The sequence below is a fragment of the Canis lupus genome, chromosome 5 (assembly GCF_011100685.1).
Source record: "Canis lupus familiaris isolate Mischka breed German Shepherd chromosome 5, alternate assembly UU_Cfam_GSD_1.0, whole genome shotgun sequence".
NCBI lineage: Eukaryota > Metazoa > Chordata > Mammalia > Carnivora > Canidae > Canis > Canis lupus.
The window spans coordinates 690,193-708,135 of record NC_049226.1 but is presented as its reverse complement, the minus strand read 5'-3'; the positions used below and the strand labels follow the sequence as shown (position 1 = coordinate 708,135).

The following is a 17,943-nucleotide window of genomic DNA, read 5'->3' as shown; positions in this document are numbered from 1 at the left end:
ATTAAAATAGCAACAAGCACAGGGCCCTGGGTGGCTCCGTTGGTTAAGCGGCTGCCTTCAGCTCAGGTCGTGATCCCCGGGTCCTGGGATGGAGCCCCCGGCTGGGCTCCCCGCTCAGGGGGCCTGCCTCTCCCTCTGCCCCCCGCCCCTCCTGTTGTCTTGCTTTCTCCCTCAGATAAATACAGTCTTTAAAAAAGTAAAATAAAATCATAGCAGGCACACAGTAAATATTTAGAAAACATTTTTGGAGGAGTAAGATGTAGAGACAATGAATGTTGTATTTGCTGCATAAACAGCAATATTAGCCTGTGGAGGAAGGTGCCATCATCATTGCTCATTTGGGAATCAAAGAAGAGCCAGGAAGTCATGAATTCAACATCTCAGGGGATAATAAACCTGAGAAGGCCTGCAGGCTGAGGGCAGGGCCTGGCAGAGACAGCCTGCAGGGGGAGGGGAGAGGGGGGTGGAGATACAGCCTGCAGGGAGAGGGGAAAGGGGGGGTGGAAACAGAGCCTGCAGGGGGAGGGGAAAGGAGGGTGGAGACACAGCCTGCAGGGAGAGGGGAGAGGGGGGTGGAGACACAGCCTGCAGGGGGAGGGGGAGCAAGGCAGAGACAGCCTGCAAGGGGAGGGGAGAAGGGGGTGGAGACCCAGCCTGCAGGGAGAGGGGAAAGGGGGGGTGGAGACCCAGCCTGCAGGGGGAGGGGACAGCAGGGGGGAGACCCAGCATCCAGGGGGAGATTGGAGGGGGGTGGAGACACAGCCTGCAGGAGGAGGGGGAGCAGGGCAGAGACAGCCTGCAGGGGGAGAGGAGAGAGGGGCAGAGACACAGCCTGCAGGGGGAGAGGAGAGAGGGGCAGAGACACAGCCTGCAGGGGGAGAGGAGAGAGGGGCAGAGACACAGTCTGCAGGGGGAGGGGACAGCGGGGTGCACCCAGAGCGAGGTGGTGCAGTCCACAGTGTGCCTGGAGGCGGCTGGTCAGGTGAGGAGGCTGAGGCAGGGCTGCCCGCAGGGAGGGGTGTCGTGTCCCTGCTGGGAGGACCCGCCGGTCCCTAACCCCGCTGGCCTGGAGGGTGGAGGGCCCTGCCCCCGGCAGCCCGCGTCCTCGCCTGGTCCCTCGTGTGGCTGCCCGCAGACCCCGCCGGGCAGGTGTGCCGTGGGCTGGAGGGAGCCGTCCGTGGCCTCACCGAGGGAGGATCCCTGGTGGGAGGGCGCGGAGCTGTGTCCCCCTGGGTCATGGGTCGGGAAGGCGGCCACGAGGCTCCTGGGCGTGCAGCCCATGCTGGTGGCGGGAGCAGCCGGGGCGCAGCATCTGCAGCTGGCCGCACCGCTGGCACCGTGTGGCCCAGGGCCCACTCCCACCCGGGACCGGACCCCTGTGGGGCGGCTGTATGCTTTCCACGGCCTGACAGACTGTGACGTCTGCCCTGGGCTCACAGCCTCCAGGGACACCTCGTTGCGGGGTCAGGAGGCCAAGGTGCAGGGTTTGAACCCAGTCCCCTGCTGCACCTGCTCTGTTTGTTCCCCTCCATGTGGGGGACACGCTGGCGAGACCCGGCCCAGGCCTGGTGAACCCCCGCGGGCTGGGACGTGGGCTTGTCGGGTCACCACCCAGGGGGCCGCCGGCCGCCGACGCTGTTTCCCTCCCTGCCGCCCCGCAGCCACCCCGCACGCACCCCACAGGCGCCCCGCAGGCCACCGGCGCTCCTGTGCCTGGACTCCGCGGGGCCCAGGAGCGGCTGCCGGCGGGACTCGGGGACCAACGCAGGTGGGAGGACGTGCCCAAGCTGGGCTGGGCTTTGGGGCTCCATGCTGCGCGTGGATCCAGCTGGGAACCCGCTTGCCCACAGTGCCGGGGCCACCGCTCCCGCGGAGCTGCAGGTCCTCCGCAGCGGGGGGCTGGGTGCAGCCAGGGTGACTGCGGGGGCCGCCGGCGCGGGCAGCTCCTCCCAGAGACCCTGCTCCCGGTGCCCCAGCGCCAGGGGGCAGCCCGTGTGCACGCAGCTCACTGGCCTCCTGGGGCCCTGAACGCGCGTGGATGGAGTGGGTCCCAGCGACACTGTGCCCTGCAGGGCGCTCCGGGGCTGGGACTGCACGGCGGTGCGGGATGTGCCCGAGGTGCGGAGGGCAGGGCAGAGGCAGGGAGGCCTGCAGGGAGGCTGGTGGCCGTGCATCCCCAGGAGGGTCCCACCTGCCAGGGGCTCCACTGAGCCGCGTGGCCGCTTGGGGCCTCAGCTTCCGCGTCTATACACAGCGGGCCTTGAGTATTGGCGGATGCCGGCGGTTCCGAGTGCGGTGTCCCGCAGCCTTCCAGGGAAGGGCTCTTCCCTCCGTGATGTCGTCACACTTGCTGCTTCATCTTCTCGGTCCGGAGACCCTGGAGGTAGAGACGAGCTAGCCCAGTGACAACGCTGAAAGGTCGGTGGGAAAGTGAGTTAAATGGATCCTCTGAGATTCTATGGGACAGATGTGGGGGGGGGTTACCTCACGGTGGTGACCGGGGTCTCCCCTGGGCGTGGAGATGTTCGAGGACTGATGGCGCCAGTGACCCACGCGGCCAGGGGGCAGGGATGGCTCCCGGGGCCACGGGGAACAAGTCCCACGGGGGATTTCGTCCTTCCCTGGGGCACCAGCACGTGCCAGGGGCACAGGACGAGACCAGAGAACAGCGGCCTTGTCCGGAGAGGTTTCCGCTCGGCCAAGGACGTTGGGGGAACACTGGCCGCCCCCCGATGCCTGGCCGTCGGAACAGGAGGTCGGGAGGACAGAGGACCGTGAGCTGTAGGCCCGAGTGGCTGCCGCGTGGTGGCCTGTTGGGGGGATTTCCAGCAGAAGGGACGCCGAGCAGGCCCACGTGCTCCTCGGGCGCCGCTCCCAGCTGGGGGTGCGGACTCTGCGGGAGCAGAGCTGAATTACGGGGAGGCAGGCCCCAGAGCGGGGAGGGGAGGAAGGCACGTCACACCGGGACGGGAGGGAGCCCCCAGGAGCAGCGCTCCCAGCAGGGCCCTGAGCCCACACAGCTACCCCAAGTTTGGGGAGCCTGAGCCAGGAGGGGCCCTGACGACGTGCTGAGCCCCTCCCTCCTCCCGGTGGCCTTCCTGGTGCCCTGGCCACTTCTCCCGCGCTGTGAACGTCACGGCCCGGGACCCGGAGGCCGACGGGAGGACGCGGGGTGTCGCCCTGCGGGGGCCGTCGGCTGCCCCAGGGACAGCGCCTGCGCCGTCCGTGCCGTCGGGGTGGCCTCCTGCGTGTCCCCTGGCCTCTGCGGGGGGCCTCCCTGCAGCGCCCTGTGCCCCGACCGTTCCTGCCTGAGCTCGCACACCAGCGGCCGCCCCACTCAAGGCTCGCCTGCTCGGTTCTCCACTCGGTTGTGTGGACGTGGCCTGTTTTCTTCCGTCTCGGCGCCCGCCACGGCAGGCCTCCACCCGGACAGCTGCCTTCTCCCCCCCGCACCCCGCTGACTGCTCTGGGAGGAGGGTTTGGGGCTTCGACGGGATGTGGCTCAGCACCCCAGCAGCAGACCATACAAGGCTGCTCCCGTGCCCGCGGTTCCCTCGCCCACGAGGACTCCCGCGGCCCCCCACCTAGACGCAGAGGGAAGCACGGGGGCGGGAGGGAGGGCGTCTCCAGCGACTCTCCGGGTGACACGAAGGCATTTTACAGCAGCAGCGGCTCCTGGGCCTGCTTGCTCCTGTTTCCACCTGCTGTCCTGGCCCTGGCCCCGTGCGGTGGGGGTCAGCTCCCTCCCGTTGAAATGCACGAACCAGGACCTCCCATAGCGAGACGGGCCGGGGGTTACGGCCTCTTAGACGGTCCAGAGTGTCAAGAGTTGGTTTCTGCGAGTGCATTTTACTGGGGAGGGGCCCCCCCCGAGACCCAGGTGCAGAGGGATGCCCGACGTATCTGGAATGGATTAAACGGATACAGGCTGAAGGTACTGGGGGCTGGAGCCCTAATGGCCAGGTGACCCCGAAACCTCTGATTCCATGACATCTCCGTCTCTGGCTGAGGACCCGTGGCCGCCCCAGCCTCCGCGCCGCCCTGGAGACCCGGACTATCTTCTCCTTTTCCCTGAAACAGAAGGGAAACCTCCACTATGAACACCAATTGGTATGACTTGAAGCTGGATGCAATTAAAAACTAAACGAGGCAGGCTCCTGGAATCTGACCTCCCAGTTTGACACGCTTGATTCTGGAACGGGCTGCTCAGATTCCAGCTGAGGGGTGCTGCGGGGAGCCGGGCGGGGCGCGCGTCGCTGTTCGGCGTGGGAAGGCCTGTCGTTCTCTCCAAGGTGGGCTTTGTGGCCACCCGGCCCAGGGCTGCTCAGTCCCCTGCTGAGTCCCCTGCAGCGTGGGCGCGGGGGAGCCACGCAGGCCACACAGGGAAGGAGAGGCCTGGCCACGCCCACGGCACACCTAGCGGTGGTGTCCCCGCCAAGTCCGGAGCTCCCGCCCCCTTCCCGTTGGCCGTCACTGCCCCGCCGCAGCCAGCGGTGTTCGCTCAGTCGTGTAATTGAGAGCCTGCCAGGTTCCTCTGTGCCCCCAGGCTGCAGAGTCCCCACCCTCTGCCTGGGTCTGCGGGGGCAGGCTGACGCCCGTCCTGCTTGCTCCCTGGCCCGGTGGCCTCGGCGCCCCCCAGTGCACCACGTGATCGCGCTGCTTGTTAGATCCCATCTGGACCCGGCAGCCGTCAGGCCCCAGCTGGCGTACGGGCCACTTGTCAAAGTGTTCCGACCCCTAGTGTCCCCTCCAGACTTGGGACAAGACCCAGGAGGAGGAGTCACTGCAAAGGGGGGACAGAGGCAGAGAGGACAGACAGACAGGTGGCGGGGAGCGTTGGAGGGAGGGGGTGATGACAGAGACTAGCTCAAGGATGGCGACAGCAGTCGTGACAGTGATGGGAAGAGGGTTGCACCGGTGTTCTCCGTGCTTCCAGAGCGCTGCCTGGAGCCTCAGGATACCCCGGGGCCTGCGGGTCAGCATGATGGTGAACACGCGACAGGGATGACGCAGCTATCCTGCTTTTGAGTCATTACTTTGTACCGTCGGTTTACTAATTGTTTTCGCCACCGTGTTTGGTCCTTGCAACGGCCCGTGCAGGGAGGACTGTTCCTGTTCCCCTTACAGACTGGGAGACTGAGACGCAGAAGGGCTCGGTGGGTTCGGTGGGGTCGTGGAGCTACTGGGCCACGGGTCGTGCAGCTCGCGGGCACCGGGACATGGGGCTCATGGGCACCGGGGTCATGGGGCTCGTGGGCGCAAGAGCACGGCTGTGGTGCAGGTCTGTCCTCCAAGCTGAGCTCCCAGCCTGCCCGACAGGGGCCCGGGCCTGAGCCCTGCTTGGTGGCAGTGGGCAGTCGCCGGTCCCAGCGGAGCCGCAGCCGCAGAAGTGCCAGGGGCCACATGGCCGTCAGGATGCAGACAGGACTCCGTCAGCAGGACTCCACCGTGCCCTGCCTGATGGCCCTCGGTGCATTTCGCTGATGGTGAAACATGTGGGGCTGTTGGTGGTACCTCATGGGCGCGGAGACCCGGGGACCCACGTGAGTGGAGGCTTCCACCCGCATGCCCGCCCCCCTGCCACCCCACTGCCTGCCCGGGGCCCATCAGCCGCCCTGTGCCCCCCGCGTGCCCACCTGCCCACCTGGGGATTTTCTTTCTCCTTTTTCTCTCTTGTGACCTTCTCCGGGGCACTAGCCTTTCTCCAAAATTCAACATTTACTTGCTCACCAACCCCGTGATCGGAGTGGGGTGTCAGGGAGGGCGGGACCTACTGTGTCCCGGCCGGAGCCCGGAGCACCATGTGGCAGGGGCCGGGCCCTGTGTATGGCACATACATTAGGGAATGAACTGTGTCCCCTCAAAATTCGCACGTCGGAACCCTGACCCCTCACGTGACTACGTGGAGGGAGAGGACTTTTAGGGACGTGATTAAAGCTAAGAGTGGGGCCTTGACCCAAGGGCCTGGTGTTCCTCACCGAGGAACCATCTGTGGGGACTTGACCAAAGACGGCAGCCGTGAGCCGGGAGGGGGGCCTCCCCGAGAGGCGGCCCCGCTGCACCTCCATCTTGGGCTTGCAGCCCACACACCCGGGAGAGGGAGTTAGGGATTCAGGCAGTCGGGCTCGGGTGTCTCGGGTGGCGGCCCCAGGAGGAGGGTGGGGAACACCGCCAGTGCCGCGAGCGGCTCCTGGGGCTGGAGAAGGCCTCGAGCTGAGTCCCGCGGCCAAGGAGCAGCCTGGAGCTGGTGCCGGGCTGGCTGCAGTGCCAGGGCCCGAGCAGCGCTGCCTCCCGGCGTGGCCCAGGCCTGAGTGTGGTGCTGGGGGGAGAGGCGGCCGCCACGCTTTGTCTCGCGTCCGCTTCCCGGGTTGGGACGCAGGCGGTGAAAGCCCTGGCTGTTCCAAGCCGCCGTGGGCTCCAACCCAGGAGCAGTTGTGTTCAGGCCTCCGTCGTTGAGAGGCTTGGGGGCCTCGGGGGAAGCCCACCCCCTGCCCCGGGGCCCACGCACACTCTGTTGTCCCAGGGCAGTGCCCCCCTGCCATCGGGGGCCCAGCTGTCACGTCACCGCTGGCTCTCGGCCCTACGGATCACCCCCATGGCTCAGCCCAGGTGGTGCAGGTGCAAACAGCAAAGCCCTCAGGGAAATGCTTTCCCCGCCTAGGATGGTCCCTTCCTGCAGGGGTGGAGCAGGCCGTGACCGCGTGCACGGCTGTGTGTGCTTGTACACGCGCGCCTCTGCTCATTCAGCCAGTGCCCATTGAAGACCTACTGTGTGCGAGGAGCTGCCGGGACCAGGGAGCAGCCCCGAGGCTTTCTTTGCTCTCAGGGCCCTTTCCGTCCAGTGGGGGAGATGGAGGTGAACTGAGCAACACAACCCTGTGTGTAAACGTGTAGCGGCCAGGCGTGGGTTCTCACGTATCACGGGGGCACCTGGGTACCCAGGGGGAGCTTGCGGCGGCTGGTGCTCTTGCATGTACCCCTGCGCGACGCCAGCGCTGGCGGGCACCTTGTGTGCAGAGGGGGCTGCGGAGGGGAGGGACACGGCTGTCCACGGTGACAGGCCGTAGGAGACGGGGAAACCACGGCCCAGCTCACCCTCAGGAGCCACAGCTCAGGTGTGTGGCCTGGGGTCACCATCGCTGTGTCCCCAACCAGGCTGCTCACGTCGTCCTCCCGGACGCGGCTTCCCCATCTGTAAGGTCAGGCGCACGGACTAAGGGGAGCCTGAGCCCCTCCAGCCTCAGAGTTGGAGTCCAGGTACGAGCCTGCTCGGGGCGGCGGGTGGAAGACAGAGCCGAGAGATTCCTGGGCATACGGCCGCACGCACACATGCACCGTCGCACATGCATGCACAGGCATGCATACACACAGCCCATGTGCACACACGCACGCACACACGCGCACACAAATGCATGCACACACACGCACATGCACAGCCACATGTGTGCACACATTCATGCACGCACATGCATGCACACGCACAGCCACACGTGCACACACATGCACATGCACAGCCACACGTGCACACACGCATGCACTCACACATACGCACATGCACAGCCACACGTGCGCACACACATGCATGCACGCACATGCACCACCACATGTGCACACACATGCATGCACATGCACAGCCACACGTGCACACACATGCATGCACTCACATGCACACACATGCACAGCCACACGTGCGCACACACATGCATGCATGCACACACACAGCCACAGCACACACATGCGTGTACACACGCGCACACAGCATATGCACAGGGATGCGCACATGTGTGCACGCGTGGGTGGACGTGGCCAGCCAGGGGCTGGTCAGGAGACCCGCGGCCCCTCTGGGGCAGTCCACAGGCCCTTGGGGGCTGAGGTGCCAAGTCAGGCGGGTGTGTGTGGGGGGGGCAGAGAGGTGGCTGGAGAAGGCCGAGGTGCGGGCTGCGCTGCGGGGGACTGTGGGGCAGGGCTTCCCCATGTGCAGGCTGCCGCCCTGGGTGTCCGTGGGGTCAGGGCTGTGGCAGCCCCCAGCGGGGCTCACCCCACAGGTGCGTCCTCTGGGCTCTGAAGCTCTGTCCTGGGCGGGCGGCCCCGCAGCCTTCCGTCTCCTCCTCCCGTGACACCCGCCACAAGGGGCTGTGGGGCCCGCTCAGGGGCCAGTACCTTGGCCGCTGCCTGAAGGTCCTCCGTCCGGGTCCCGTCACCTTCGGGGACGCGGGGAGTGTCAGGGACACAGCGTGGCCGTGGCGGCAGCGGGCAGCCCTGGGCTCCAAGGCCACCGACGGGAGGGGCGGCTTCACCGCGGTCTGGGGCCTCCCGCGGGGACATGGACAGGGAGGACCCAGGCCACTCGGACCCTGCCCGGGGGTTCCCGGAGCCTGTGTCACATGAGGCAGGGCCCGCGGGTCAGAGTGCCCCAGGACAGGTGAGGGCGGGAAGAGGGCGGGCCTGGAGGAGCCCCGTGGCCCTGCCACGCTCCATCTGCTCGAGGACAGTGGAGTCCCTGCGGGCCCGCGTGAGTGAGGCCCCCCTCCCCGTGTTGGGTCGGCTCCGTCCTCGGGCAGCAGGAGCGCGGGCCGCGCGTGGGGAGACTGGCCCAGGCCCAGGTGCGCGTGCACAGGGTGGCTCCCCGCGGGTGGGCGCTCAGGGGACGCGGCGGAGCCCTGCCGTGACCCTCCCGTGCCCCGCAGGGCGGAGCCGGTGCAGCACGCGGAGCACTGAGCCTTGGGGCGACCCCAGGGCGCACGTGCGGAGCTGTCCCACGCCCCCAGCCAGCGAGACCTAACAGCTCGGGGCATGAAGCCACTCCCTCGAGGGGCCACCTGAGCAGCTCCCCTCCCGGGACTGTCACCTTCGGGGCCCCCACCAGCGTCCCCTGGGGCACGTCCCTTCCAGCCACAGAGGATGGAGGGCACAGTGCAGTTGGGCACGCACAGGCTCCCGAGGGTGCAGAGGGTGTCACCATGGGCCTGGCCTGGGGACCCCACGCCCCGGTGCCGGGCAGATGTGCCGCATGTCGTCTGAGGCCCAGGCCTTGCCCACCCCGCGCAGCCAAGTCCCAATCCCCGCTGTGTTGCTGCCTACGTGTACAGACGCCTCTGTTTGCGGTGTCAGGTGGGGACGACATTAGCACCTACCCTGGGAGGTGGCCGCGAGGGTCATGGCCCAGGACATGCAGGGCACCCGCACCTCGGGCCGCTCGGGAGTGAAAGGGGGGCGCCCTGGTTCCCGCGGGCATCCCCCTGCTACCAGGTCTTCCCCTTGGCCAGTTCCTGCTGCTGTCGCTGTCGACGTCCCGTCGGGTCTGTTTCTGCCAACTGGACCACCCAACCCTTGGTGCTGCTTGGCGGGGGGGACCACGAAGGCCCTGCTCCCTGAGGCCTCCCCGGGCTCGCCCTGGACCCGAGACCAGCTCCCAAGGCTCTTTTCAGAAGGAAAGACGCCTCGGGGCCCCTGCTGCCCGCCCCCCACTCCCCTCAAAGGAAACAGGAGGGAGAAATGAAGCTGTTTTAAATATAAATGGCGGGGGCACAGTAGGACCTTATTAAAATACAGAGAGATTAACAAGGTCTCATTCCCTTCAATTATTAACAACGTACTTGTTCTTTAGAAAAGTACCCATGAAAATTTAAAACAGATGAAAATGGTTGTTCACTTAAAACTGCCCGGTTGATCTGTGAGTAATGTTTTATTCAGCGCAAGGAATGAACGGGGAGGGTGGGCACCTGCTGGGCCCTCCCCTGGGCACCGGGCCTGGGGATGGAGGCAGGGAGGCCCCGCCCAGGGCCAAACGGGAGGGACCTTCTTCCCAGTTGGTTCTCCGTCCTGAGTAATGGGTGTCCAGGGAGCAGCAGGCCAGGTTCTGGGGCAGCACCGGGCGGGGAGTGGGCTCCTGCAGGGGGAGGTGGGAAGCGGGTCCAGGCTGTTCCCCGCTCCCACGGTAGCACCACCCTGGCTCCTGCGGCAGCTCTCCTGAGGTCCTCACGATGGTGGGAGTGGGAGAGTCGGGACTGCCCACGCCAGGCTCAGGCGACATGGGGAGGGGACAGTGGCCGGCTGCGGTGGACACTCGGGAGGGCCGGGGAGGGGGGCTCGGCCTGCGGTGGGGCTGCAGGTGACACAGGGCCGGGCCGCACAGCCCGATGGCCGGTCCTGGGAAGAGGCCCTGCTGGGTAGGGGGGCACTGGCCACGCTTCCTCGTGCTTGAAGCTGGGCTGTCCCTGCTCCTCACTTGGCCTGAGCTGCTTCGGCAGGTGGAGCACCTGTATCTGTGCAGTGAATTAGCCACTGAACATGTAAATGGACGAGGAGGTAGGGCAGGGCGGGGCTCCCCAGGAGCGCACAGGGGCCGCGCCCCGGGGGACCCGCACCCGCCCTCCGCACAGCGCCTGGCTGAGCCAGCCCGGGCTCCCACCGCGGAGGCAGCTCCGCTTGCCGCAGCGCCATTCGCTCAGCCTGTGTCGTTTTCCTCCAAATATCCTTGGAAACGGGGCTGCAGGATGCATCTGGACGCCAGGCTCGGGGCGCCCGGACTGGGCCTGGGGAGGCGTTGGGAGGGTCGGTGCCCCGGCAGCCTCGGCATCGGGCTGCGTGCCCACGCGCGCACCGACGGGGTGTTGGGGCGCACGAGGACGCCCGGCCGGGGCGCTGCGGAGCCGGGCACCTCCTCCCGTGGCTGTGGGCGAGGCTGCAAGCGGGGGCGGAGGGAGCGGACGAAGGAGAGGAGGGGACCTGGGTGCGGCCCCACCTACGGGAGGGAGGGAGGCTCGGCCTCGGCGCAGCGGGCGCGCTCACCGGGACACCTGCCCTGGGTGAGCCCACGCGCTGGGGGGAGGCAGCGGCAGGCCAACCGCGGGAACCGATCTCGGTAACGGCAAGGTCCAGGCGGGAGCATGAAGCAGAGGAGGAGCCGAGAGAGGCCGCGGGGACAGCCGCGGGGACACCTGCGTGGAAAACCAGACAAAGCGAGCACGCGCCAGAGGGCCACGCACCTGCCGGGAGGGCGGAGGGGCAGGCGGTGCGGGGGAGAGCAGAGCCGGAGCCCCGGTGGTGCCGGGCCGCAGCGTCAACGGAGGAAGAGGCCGGGCCGCACGAGGCCGGGAGGCTTGGACTTGGTGCTGCGCCACGGGAAGGCCACGGGCCACCCGGCGCACCTGAGAAGGGGCCCCTACGTGTGTTCCACGCCGGGCGGCGAGGGGACCTGGAGTCCCGGAGGAGGCGCAGGTGCAGGGCTGACCCGATGGGCGGGCTCCAGCGCAGGCGCAGGGCTGACCCGATGCGCGGGCTCCAGCGCAGGCGCAGTGCTGACCCGATGGGCGGGCTCCAGCGCAGGCGCAGTGCTGACCCGATGGGCGGGCTTCAGCGCAGGCGCAGTGCTGACCCGATGGGCGGGCTCCAGCGCAGGCGCAGGGCTGACCCGATGCGCGGGCTCCAGCGCAGGCGCAGTGCTGACCCGATGGGCGGGCTCCAGCGCAGATGCAGGGCTGACCCGATGGGCGGGCTCCAGCGCAGGCGCAGTGCTGACCCGATGGGCGGGCTCCAGCGCAGGTGCAGTGCAGACCCGATGCGCGGGCTCCAGCGCAGGCGCAGTGCTGACCCGATGCGCGGGCTCCAGCGCAGGTGCAGGGCTGACCCGATGGGCGGGCTCCAGCGCAGGCGCAGTGCTGACCCGATGCGCGGGCTCCAGCTCAGGCGTGCGAAGCGGCCGGTTGCGGGCAGGCCGGGCATGGACCGCGGGTTAGCGGAAGGCGTGGGAAACGGGTGGTGGAGATGGTTCCCAGGTGGTTTTCCGCAGTGGAGCTCCGGGAGCGCAGGTGCCATGTAGACGAGGGGCCTGCGCTTGGTGCTCCGGGCGCGTCCCGGCGGGGGTGCACGTGCGCTGCGGGAGCAGGTGTGAGGCCGTCGGGGCTCAGCCAGGTGTGTGCAGCCCCGTGACCACCACCGGGCCCGCCGGGATAGCGACCAGGCGAGGTAGAGACCGTTTCCGTCACCGCCCGGCGTTCCCTCGGCCCCTGGGAACGACCTTCACGGCCTGTGGTTTCTCCAGGGTCACCCGAGTGGAAGCGGACGGAGCCGCGCGTGTCGTGCCGGCGGGTGGCGGCCTCCTGCAGCGCCGGGCAGCGTCGGGAACCTCCCGCCGAGCGCGGCCCTCCGGGGACGTCCCGCCGCGCTTCTCCGCCAGGGATGCAGCCCGCCCGCCCCGCGCGCCCACGCAGCCCCGCGCAGGCCTCGCGCACACGTCTTCCTGCTGCTGCGCTCGGAGGCCCCAAGGTGCGGGTTTCCCTACGAGAAACCGAGGGGCGCTGGCCAAGTGGCCCCCGTGGGCGGTCCCCGCTGCCCCAGGCAGGTGAGCCCGGCGAGGCTGGCCCTCCCTGCAGGTGCAGGGGCTGCGCGTTGCACTGCGAGGCTCCCTCGGCTCGCACAGCCACGGGGGTGCGTGGACTCCGTGGGGAGCCAGGACGGGAGGCCTGGGCAGCCGGGGGGCCCGGAGGAGATCAAGGAGCGCGGTCCGCACTGCAGCACCGGGCACCTCGAAGAGGGAGCGATGCGGCTGACATGGTGAACGGCCGCGTGGGCGCAACACGCAGGAGAAGCCGACTCTTGGACCTGGAACCACTGTCGTTGACCTGGACGGGAGCAGCGGGAAGGGTGCGCAGGCGGCGAGCAGAGGACCAAGGCCCGGGTGGCACAGGCTGTGGGCTGCCCCAACGCTTTCCTCCTTTATTCTCGTTAAAAGAGATCTCACTTTATTCGCGGCGCACGTGAGCGGGAAGACGATGCTTCCCAGTGCCCTGCAGAAACCACCCTTCAGACGGGCTGGTGATGCTTGTTGGTGCACGAGCCGGAGCGCTCCTGCCAAGCGGGAGGTGCCCGTGCCACCTTCACCACCCTCCTGCCCCCTTCCAGCCCCAGCTGCCACCTGCTGCCTCAGGTGCAGCCGACCTCGAAGGGAGCTGGCCGCGGGGAGGGCAGAGGAGGAAGGCGCAAGCCCTTAGGTCCTGGGGGTCCCCAGGGCTGCCGGGTTAGCCCCCACTGCGACCTCCGGGTGGCTCTTCCTGGAACCCCGACGTCTGAAGGAGATGCATCTAAGTCAATTAGCAGCTGTGTGTATTTCCTAAATGATTTAGATCGTGGACCTCGGATGAATTCAATTCTGCCCAATTAATCTATAAATTTAATGTGATCCCCAAATGAACAGCAACATGATTTGTTCTGGAATTAGACAAGCTGATGCTAAAACTCACACAGGAAAAGAAAGCAGCAGAAACAGCTCAGGAAACTCCCAAACAGACGTGCGCACGGGGAGGTGACGAGGGCTGGAGCGACCGACTGAAACTAGCAGACACAACATGTGGTGGTGGTTCCTGGACGGTTAGCGAGGCCAGTGGGACAGGAGGCAGAGTCCAGGAATGGGGCCGGGTGGGTAAGGACGTTCAGAGCACGGGGCGCAGGCTTCCGCACAGGCTTCCGTTCTTAAACTACTGGGAAAGCAGGTGGGCCGTTCAGTAGCTTGGAACAATGACGTCAACCCAGAGAAAATTACTGTTAACTCCAGACATGGGACATCAGCAGGCATCTCAAATTAGGGCATGTTCCATGTGGGTCAGGAATCTAGACGTGGACGAAAAACGATCCGTGTAGTAACTGGGAGAATCATCGACGGTCTCAGAGTCGGAGAGGCTTTTCTAGGAAAAAAAAAACAAAAAAACAGAAACACAAAAAAGCCATGCCAAGAAATCATGAAATAAAATCTGGATAAGCCGGGCTACATAAAAAATAGTTAAAAATGCCGCACAACCAAACCCACCACAAGTAAAGCCAAACAACTAACAACTGACCTCAGAGCAAGGTCAGTTTCTCTACCAAGAGCTCCTACAAAATAAGTAAGACCAAGGGCCCCAAAGAACGGGCGACCCGTGAAGACAGACACGCGGCTCTTCCCCGGGAACAGACGGGCCTTCGCTGGAGCGACAACAGCTGCAGACTGAGTCCCTGTCACCCAGGGGCAGAGTCGGAGGCCCGGGCTGGGAGGGCCGCTGGGGACCCTTTCTCCTCCCCTGGTGGTCCCGCCGGTGCAAGGGCCTCCCCGCCTTCTCCACCCGGGCTGCGTTTTCGAGGCCCTGTTGTGTGGAGGCTCCTTGCTGGTCTTCCCCGAGGGGCCAAGGCCGAGCTGCAGCGCCTCCCGGTGATGGGGTGAGCTAGGGACCCGCCCAGGCCCTGAGCCACCACAAGTGCTGCGCGGGGGGCCACCGTCCTTCTCCCCTCTGTCTTCTCCCCTCCCTTCCCTCCCTCCATCCCCTCTCCCCCTCCCCCCCCTTCTCCCCTCCTCCTCCCTCCCCCCCTTCTCCCCTCCTCCTCCCTCCCCTCTACCTGCCTTCCCACCTCCATTCTTTTCTCTCTCTCTCTTTTTAAAAAATTTTATTTATTTGTTTATTCATGAGAGACACACACAGAGAGGCAGAGACCCAGGCAGAGGGAGAAGCAGGCTCCATGCAGGGAGCCTGATGCGGGACTCGATCCTGGGTCTCCAGGATCATGCCCTGGGCCGCAGGTGGCGCTGATCCGCTGGGCCATCCGGGCTGCCCTCCCGCCCCCTTCTGCACTGAGAGCCTGGTCTGTGCAGGGAGGGGAGGCTCAGCCCCTGGCCGCAGGCCCCTTGGGGTCTCACCCCAGGGCAGACGGTGCGCCTCTGATGGGGGAGGATGGCAGAGGTGCTGGCGTGGTCTTTCTTTGGGAATCTGGGACCCGTGCTGCTGTGGCGCCCCTCACCACAGCCTGTTCCCGGTGCTGGTCCGTCCCTGCCCTCACCTGGGACCCCCTCCCCCCCGGGTGGGGGCCCTGGCCTGGCGGGGATGGCACACAGGCCTCAGCACTGCCCCATGTTGCACGGCCTGCATCTCTTTTCCAGGGGCCTGCAGCTCGCACAGTGCACGTGCTCAGGTGTCGCGGGCGCGACGCCTCTCCCTGCTGGGTGCCCCAGTGACCAGCCAGAGGCGCGGCCAGGGACCCCAGGATGGGAGGGTGGGGAGCTGGGGCTCATGGTGGAAGGAGCCTCCTGGTGGTCTGGAGCAAGAGCCCCCTGACGCACACCTCCCCTCCCGCCCTGGGCCCTGGTGGGTGACCGCATTCTCAGGTCCCGGGCCAGCAGATTGTCATTTCTCCCGTGAGAACTGCATCCTGTCAGCGTCTGTCTTCCTGAATGGACCAGCATCGGCTCTGGCTCGGTGTCACGGAGTCTCGTGGAAACACCCGCCCTCCTCCCGAGGCCTCTGTGCAGGAACATCCAAGGTGAGAGGCCCTCGGGCTGCAGGGCTGACCCCTTGTCCTGTCCCAACGGCGGGTGGGCCCGTGGCCCGTCTGCTCTGACCCCGACCCCGTGTCTGTGCAGGAGGCTCCCTCGCCCCCCCACATGCAGTTCTTCCAGCCCAGGCCCCGTTCCCGTTCCCCTGTGGGGCAGCTGGCAGTGGGGCAGGTGACATCTGCGGGCGGCTGAGAGACCGGCTTCCAGGGCTCCCTGAGCCCACACGGGAAGAGTCTTGGCTCGCTCGGCGCCCTGACGACAGACGGGCGTCTCACTGCAGCTTCCCGGAGCGACCAGAGTCCCCAGGAAAGCAGTCGTTGACAACCGGTGAGCCAGGAGCCCGCCAAGCATACGGCGCCTCCTCCACCCCTTCTGGCGTCACCCCCCCCTCCCGGCGGCTGCACAGACGGCCCCCAGCCCTGTGTCTGCAGCCTGCCCTCCTCCCCCTTGCATGGAGCCCGGGCCCTGCGGGCGAGCGAGCAGGGCCCAGGGGCACAAAGGAGGGACGGGTCAGCTCCTCTCCGCCCTTCCCCTCGACAAGTCGGGGCTGCGTCCCTGCACGTGCTGCTGGGGATGAGGGGTGCTCCGTGGGGGGGCTCCAAGTGGCGAGGATGCTGCCCAGCGCCCCTGTCGTTCCCCCCCTCAGCCGCCGCCAGCCCGGCCCTGCCTGCCCCACGACCCCAGCTTCAGATGTCCCCCAGGCCCTCAGGAGCCCGGGAACGATGGTGTGGGGGGTGGTGGGGTGCAGTCCTGTTGGAACGACAGTCAGTGGCTTCTAGGAACCCAATGGTTTCGTGACAGGTGCCCTGGAGGCACAGCACCCCGGGTGTGTGGGCCGCGGGACGGAGGGCTCCCTGAGCCGGGCCGGAGCCCCGGGTGGGACCCCGGGTGGGACCCACCTGGCAGCGGTGCAGCTCGGGGAGACTGAGCAGTGGAACGGACGGCGGCAGCAGCAGATTCTGGGTCTTTCCTCCCCTCCTACTTCTGGATTGTGCGCTCCGGAAAAGGGCCCCCGTGCTGGGAGGCGGAGGGGGTGCTGAGCATCCTGGGAGGGGGCAGGGGGGTGCTGAGCATCCCGGGGCAGGGTCGGGGGTGGGGTTGGGAGCCTCAGGTGCTGTCGTCCAGCACCCGCCTGGGGCTCGATGCCAGCCCCCTGCCTGGTATCGGCCGGTGAGCATGGGCCTGCCTCAGGCATCCCGAGATGTGGGCCTCGGACCCCACCCACCTCTGGGGTGGGCCGGCCCGAGTTGGCACCTGCGGCCAATCGCTGTGGGCCATGAGCGAGACGCGGAATGACAGCGCTGTGCCAGAGGCTGGACAGGGGTCCACTTGAGACCCTGCCTGCTGCTGCTGCTGTGACATGGGGCCGGTCCCTTTGCCTGTCTGTGCTTGTGTCCCTGTTCCTGAACACACAGCCAAGGATGGGACCCGTGTCATCAGCCGGTGGTGACGATGGGCGGGCCGATGCCGGTGGAGGCTTTGGACGGTGCAGGGCTGTGGGGGGGAGATCCATCACCGTTGGCCTTGTGGGGGAGGGCCTGGGGAGTGCGGAGAGGGGTGGCTGTTGTGAGCGTCGGGTTGGTGCAGTCGGGGCCTCCATCTGGAATGGGGGATGGCGACCATCAGTCTTTTCCCCTCAGGCCCGAGGGTGTGTGCGTGCTCTTGGAGGACAGGGCCCCCGACATGCAGGACCGTGCCAGCAGCATACACCTGCCCGCCCCACAAATTAACCGCGAGTCTCTGAAACAAATAAGGACTTTCCTTCGGCCTCCCCCAGGGGAGTGCAGAGTGGGAGTGAGGCCGCCGTCCTGCTGAGCACCCCCATCTCCAAGGGCCCGAGAGAAGGAAAGGTGAAGGCGCGGCCAGCACAGGGCACAGCACAGCACAGCACCCTCTGGCCGAGCTCGGGGACTGCCCAGCCACCGTGTCACCGTCTCCCCACGTGGCATGGTGGCTCCTGGGGAGGGCGGCCAGACCGTGCCCCATGACCCCCGCCCCCTCCGCCGTCCCGGGCCACCCCACGGAGCCGCGTTGGGAGCTCCCGGGCTAGTGTGGTTCCCGAGCCACAGCACCAGCACCACGTGGGGGCTCGTGGCACATGCACTTGCTCCTGCCCCCCCCTCCGGCGGCCTGCTGCAGGGGAACCTCCTGGGGGACTGGCAAGCTGCCGAGTACCCCGAGGCCCACTGGCGTCTGGGCACCTTTGGCCAAGCCAAGAACGCTCACGAAAGCCTCTGGACTTGTTCGAGGGGACACGGCCACCGTGCGGCCTCCCAGGGACAGAGGGCTAGCGTTGTGTCCTGGGCGCCTACCTGCCCTGAGAGCCCTCGGGGGGTCAAAAGCCACACGTAGGACAGGTCGGCCTGCGGGGTCACCTGTGCGGGCCCGTCTTCCCACGCGCACCCCCCCCCCCAGGCTGGTGACCGCTGTGGACTGGACGCCGGTGCGCCCTGGGTCACACGGGGCAGCCTGAGCCCTGGATGGGGGCCTTTGACGGTGGTGGGGCCGCCGGGGCGGGGCTCACCGTGGAAGTGGCGTCCGGAGGGGGAGACGCGAGGGGCGGCCTGCGTGTCCGCGTGGGCCGCGCGGCCGTCCCTGACCCCTGCCCGCCGCCCGGTCCCCACGCGCGGCCTCCGCGCGGCAAG

General features: G+C 67.2%; 1 protein-coding gene and 1 long non-coding RNA gene across 5 annotated transcripts; one reads left to right on the top strand and one right to left on the bottom strand.

Annotated features, from left to right (window-relative positions):
* Positions 1 to 9,670: 9,670 nt before the first annotated feature.
* Positions 9,671 to 11,335, bottom strand: LOC100687391 (extensin-like). Its single transcript, XM_038535486.1, has 4 exons — positions 11,169 to 11,335; positions 10,792 to 10,940; positions 10,412 to 10,535; positions 9,671 to 10,265 (listed from the first exon to the last, which is right to left on the bottom strand). Exons 2-4 carry the CDS (start codon positions 10,889 to 10,891, stop codon positions 9,686 to 9,688), a joined length of 804 nt encoding a protein of 267 aa, XP_038391414.1. The 5' UTR covers positions 10,892 to 10,940; positions 11,169 to 11,335; the 3' UTR covers positions 9,671 to 9,685.
* Positions 11,336 to 12,123: 788 nt separating this feature from the next.
* LOC119871769 lies at positions 12,124 to 16,147 on the top strand. Of its 4 annotated transcripts, XR_005359005.1 has the most exons (4): positions 12,359 to 14,190; positions 15,131 to 15,285; positions 15,386 to 15,625; positions 16,100 to 16,147. It is a non-coding gene; the product is annotated as an uncharacterized LOC119871769 (long non-coding RNA). The 4 variants fall into 4 exon arrangements; XR_005359003.1 differs by lacking the exons at positions 12,359 to 14,190; positions 16,100 to 16,147 and adding an exon at positions 12,124 to 12,343 and having other exon boundaries at positions 15,386 to 15,943; XR_005359006.1 differs by lacking the exon at positions 16,100 to 16,147 and having other exon boundaries at positions 12,360 to 13,846; positions 15,386 to 15,942.
* Positions 16,148 to 17,943: the final 1,796 nt, after the last annotated feature.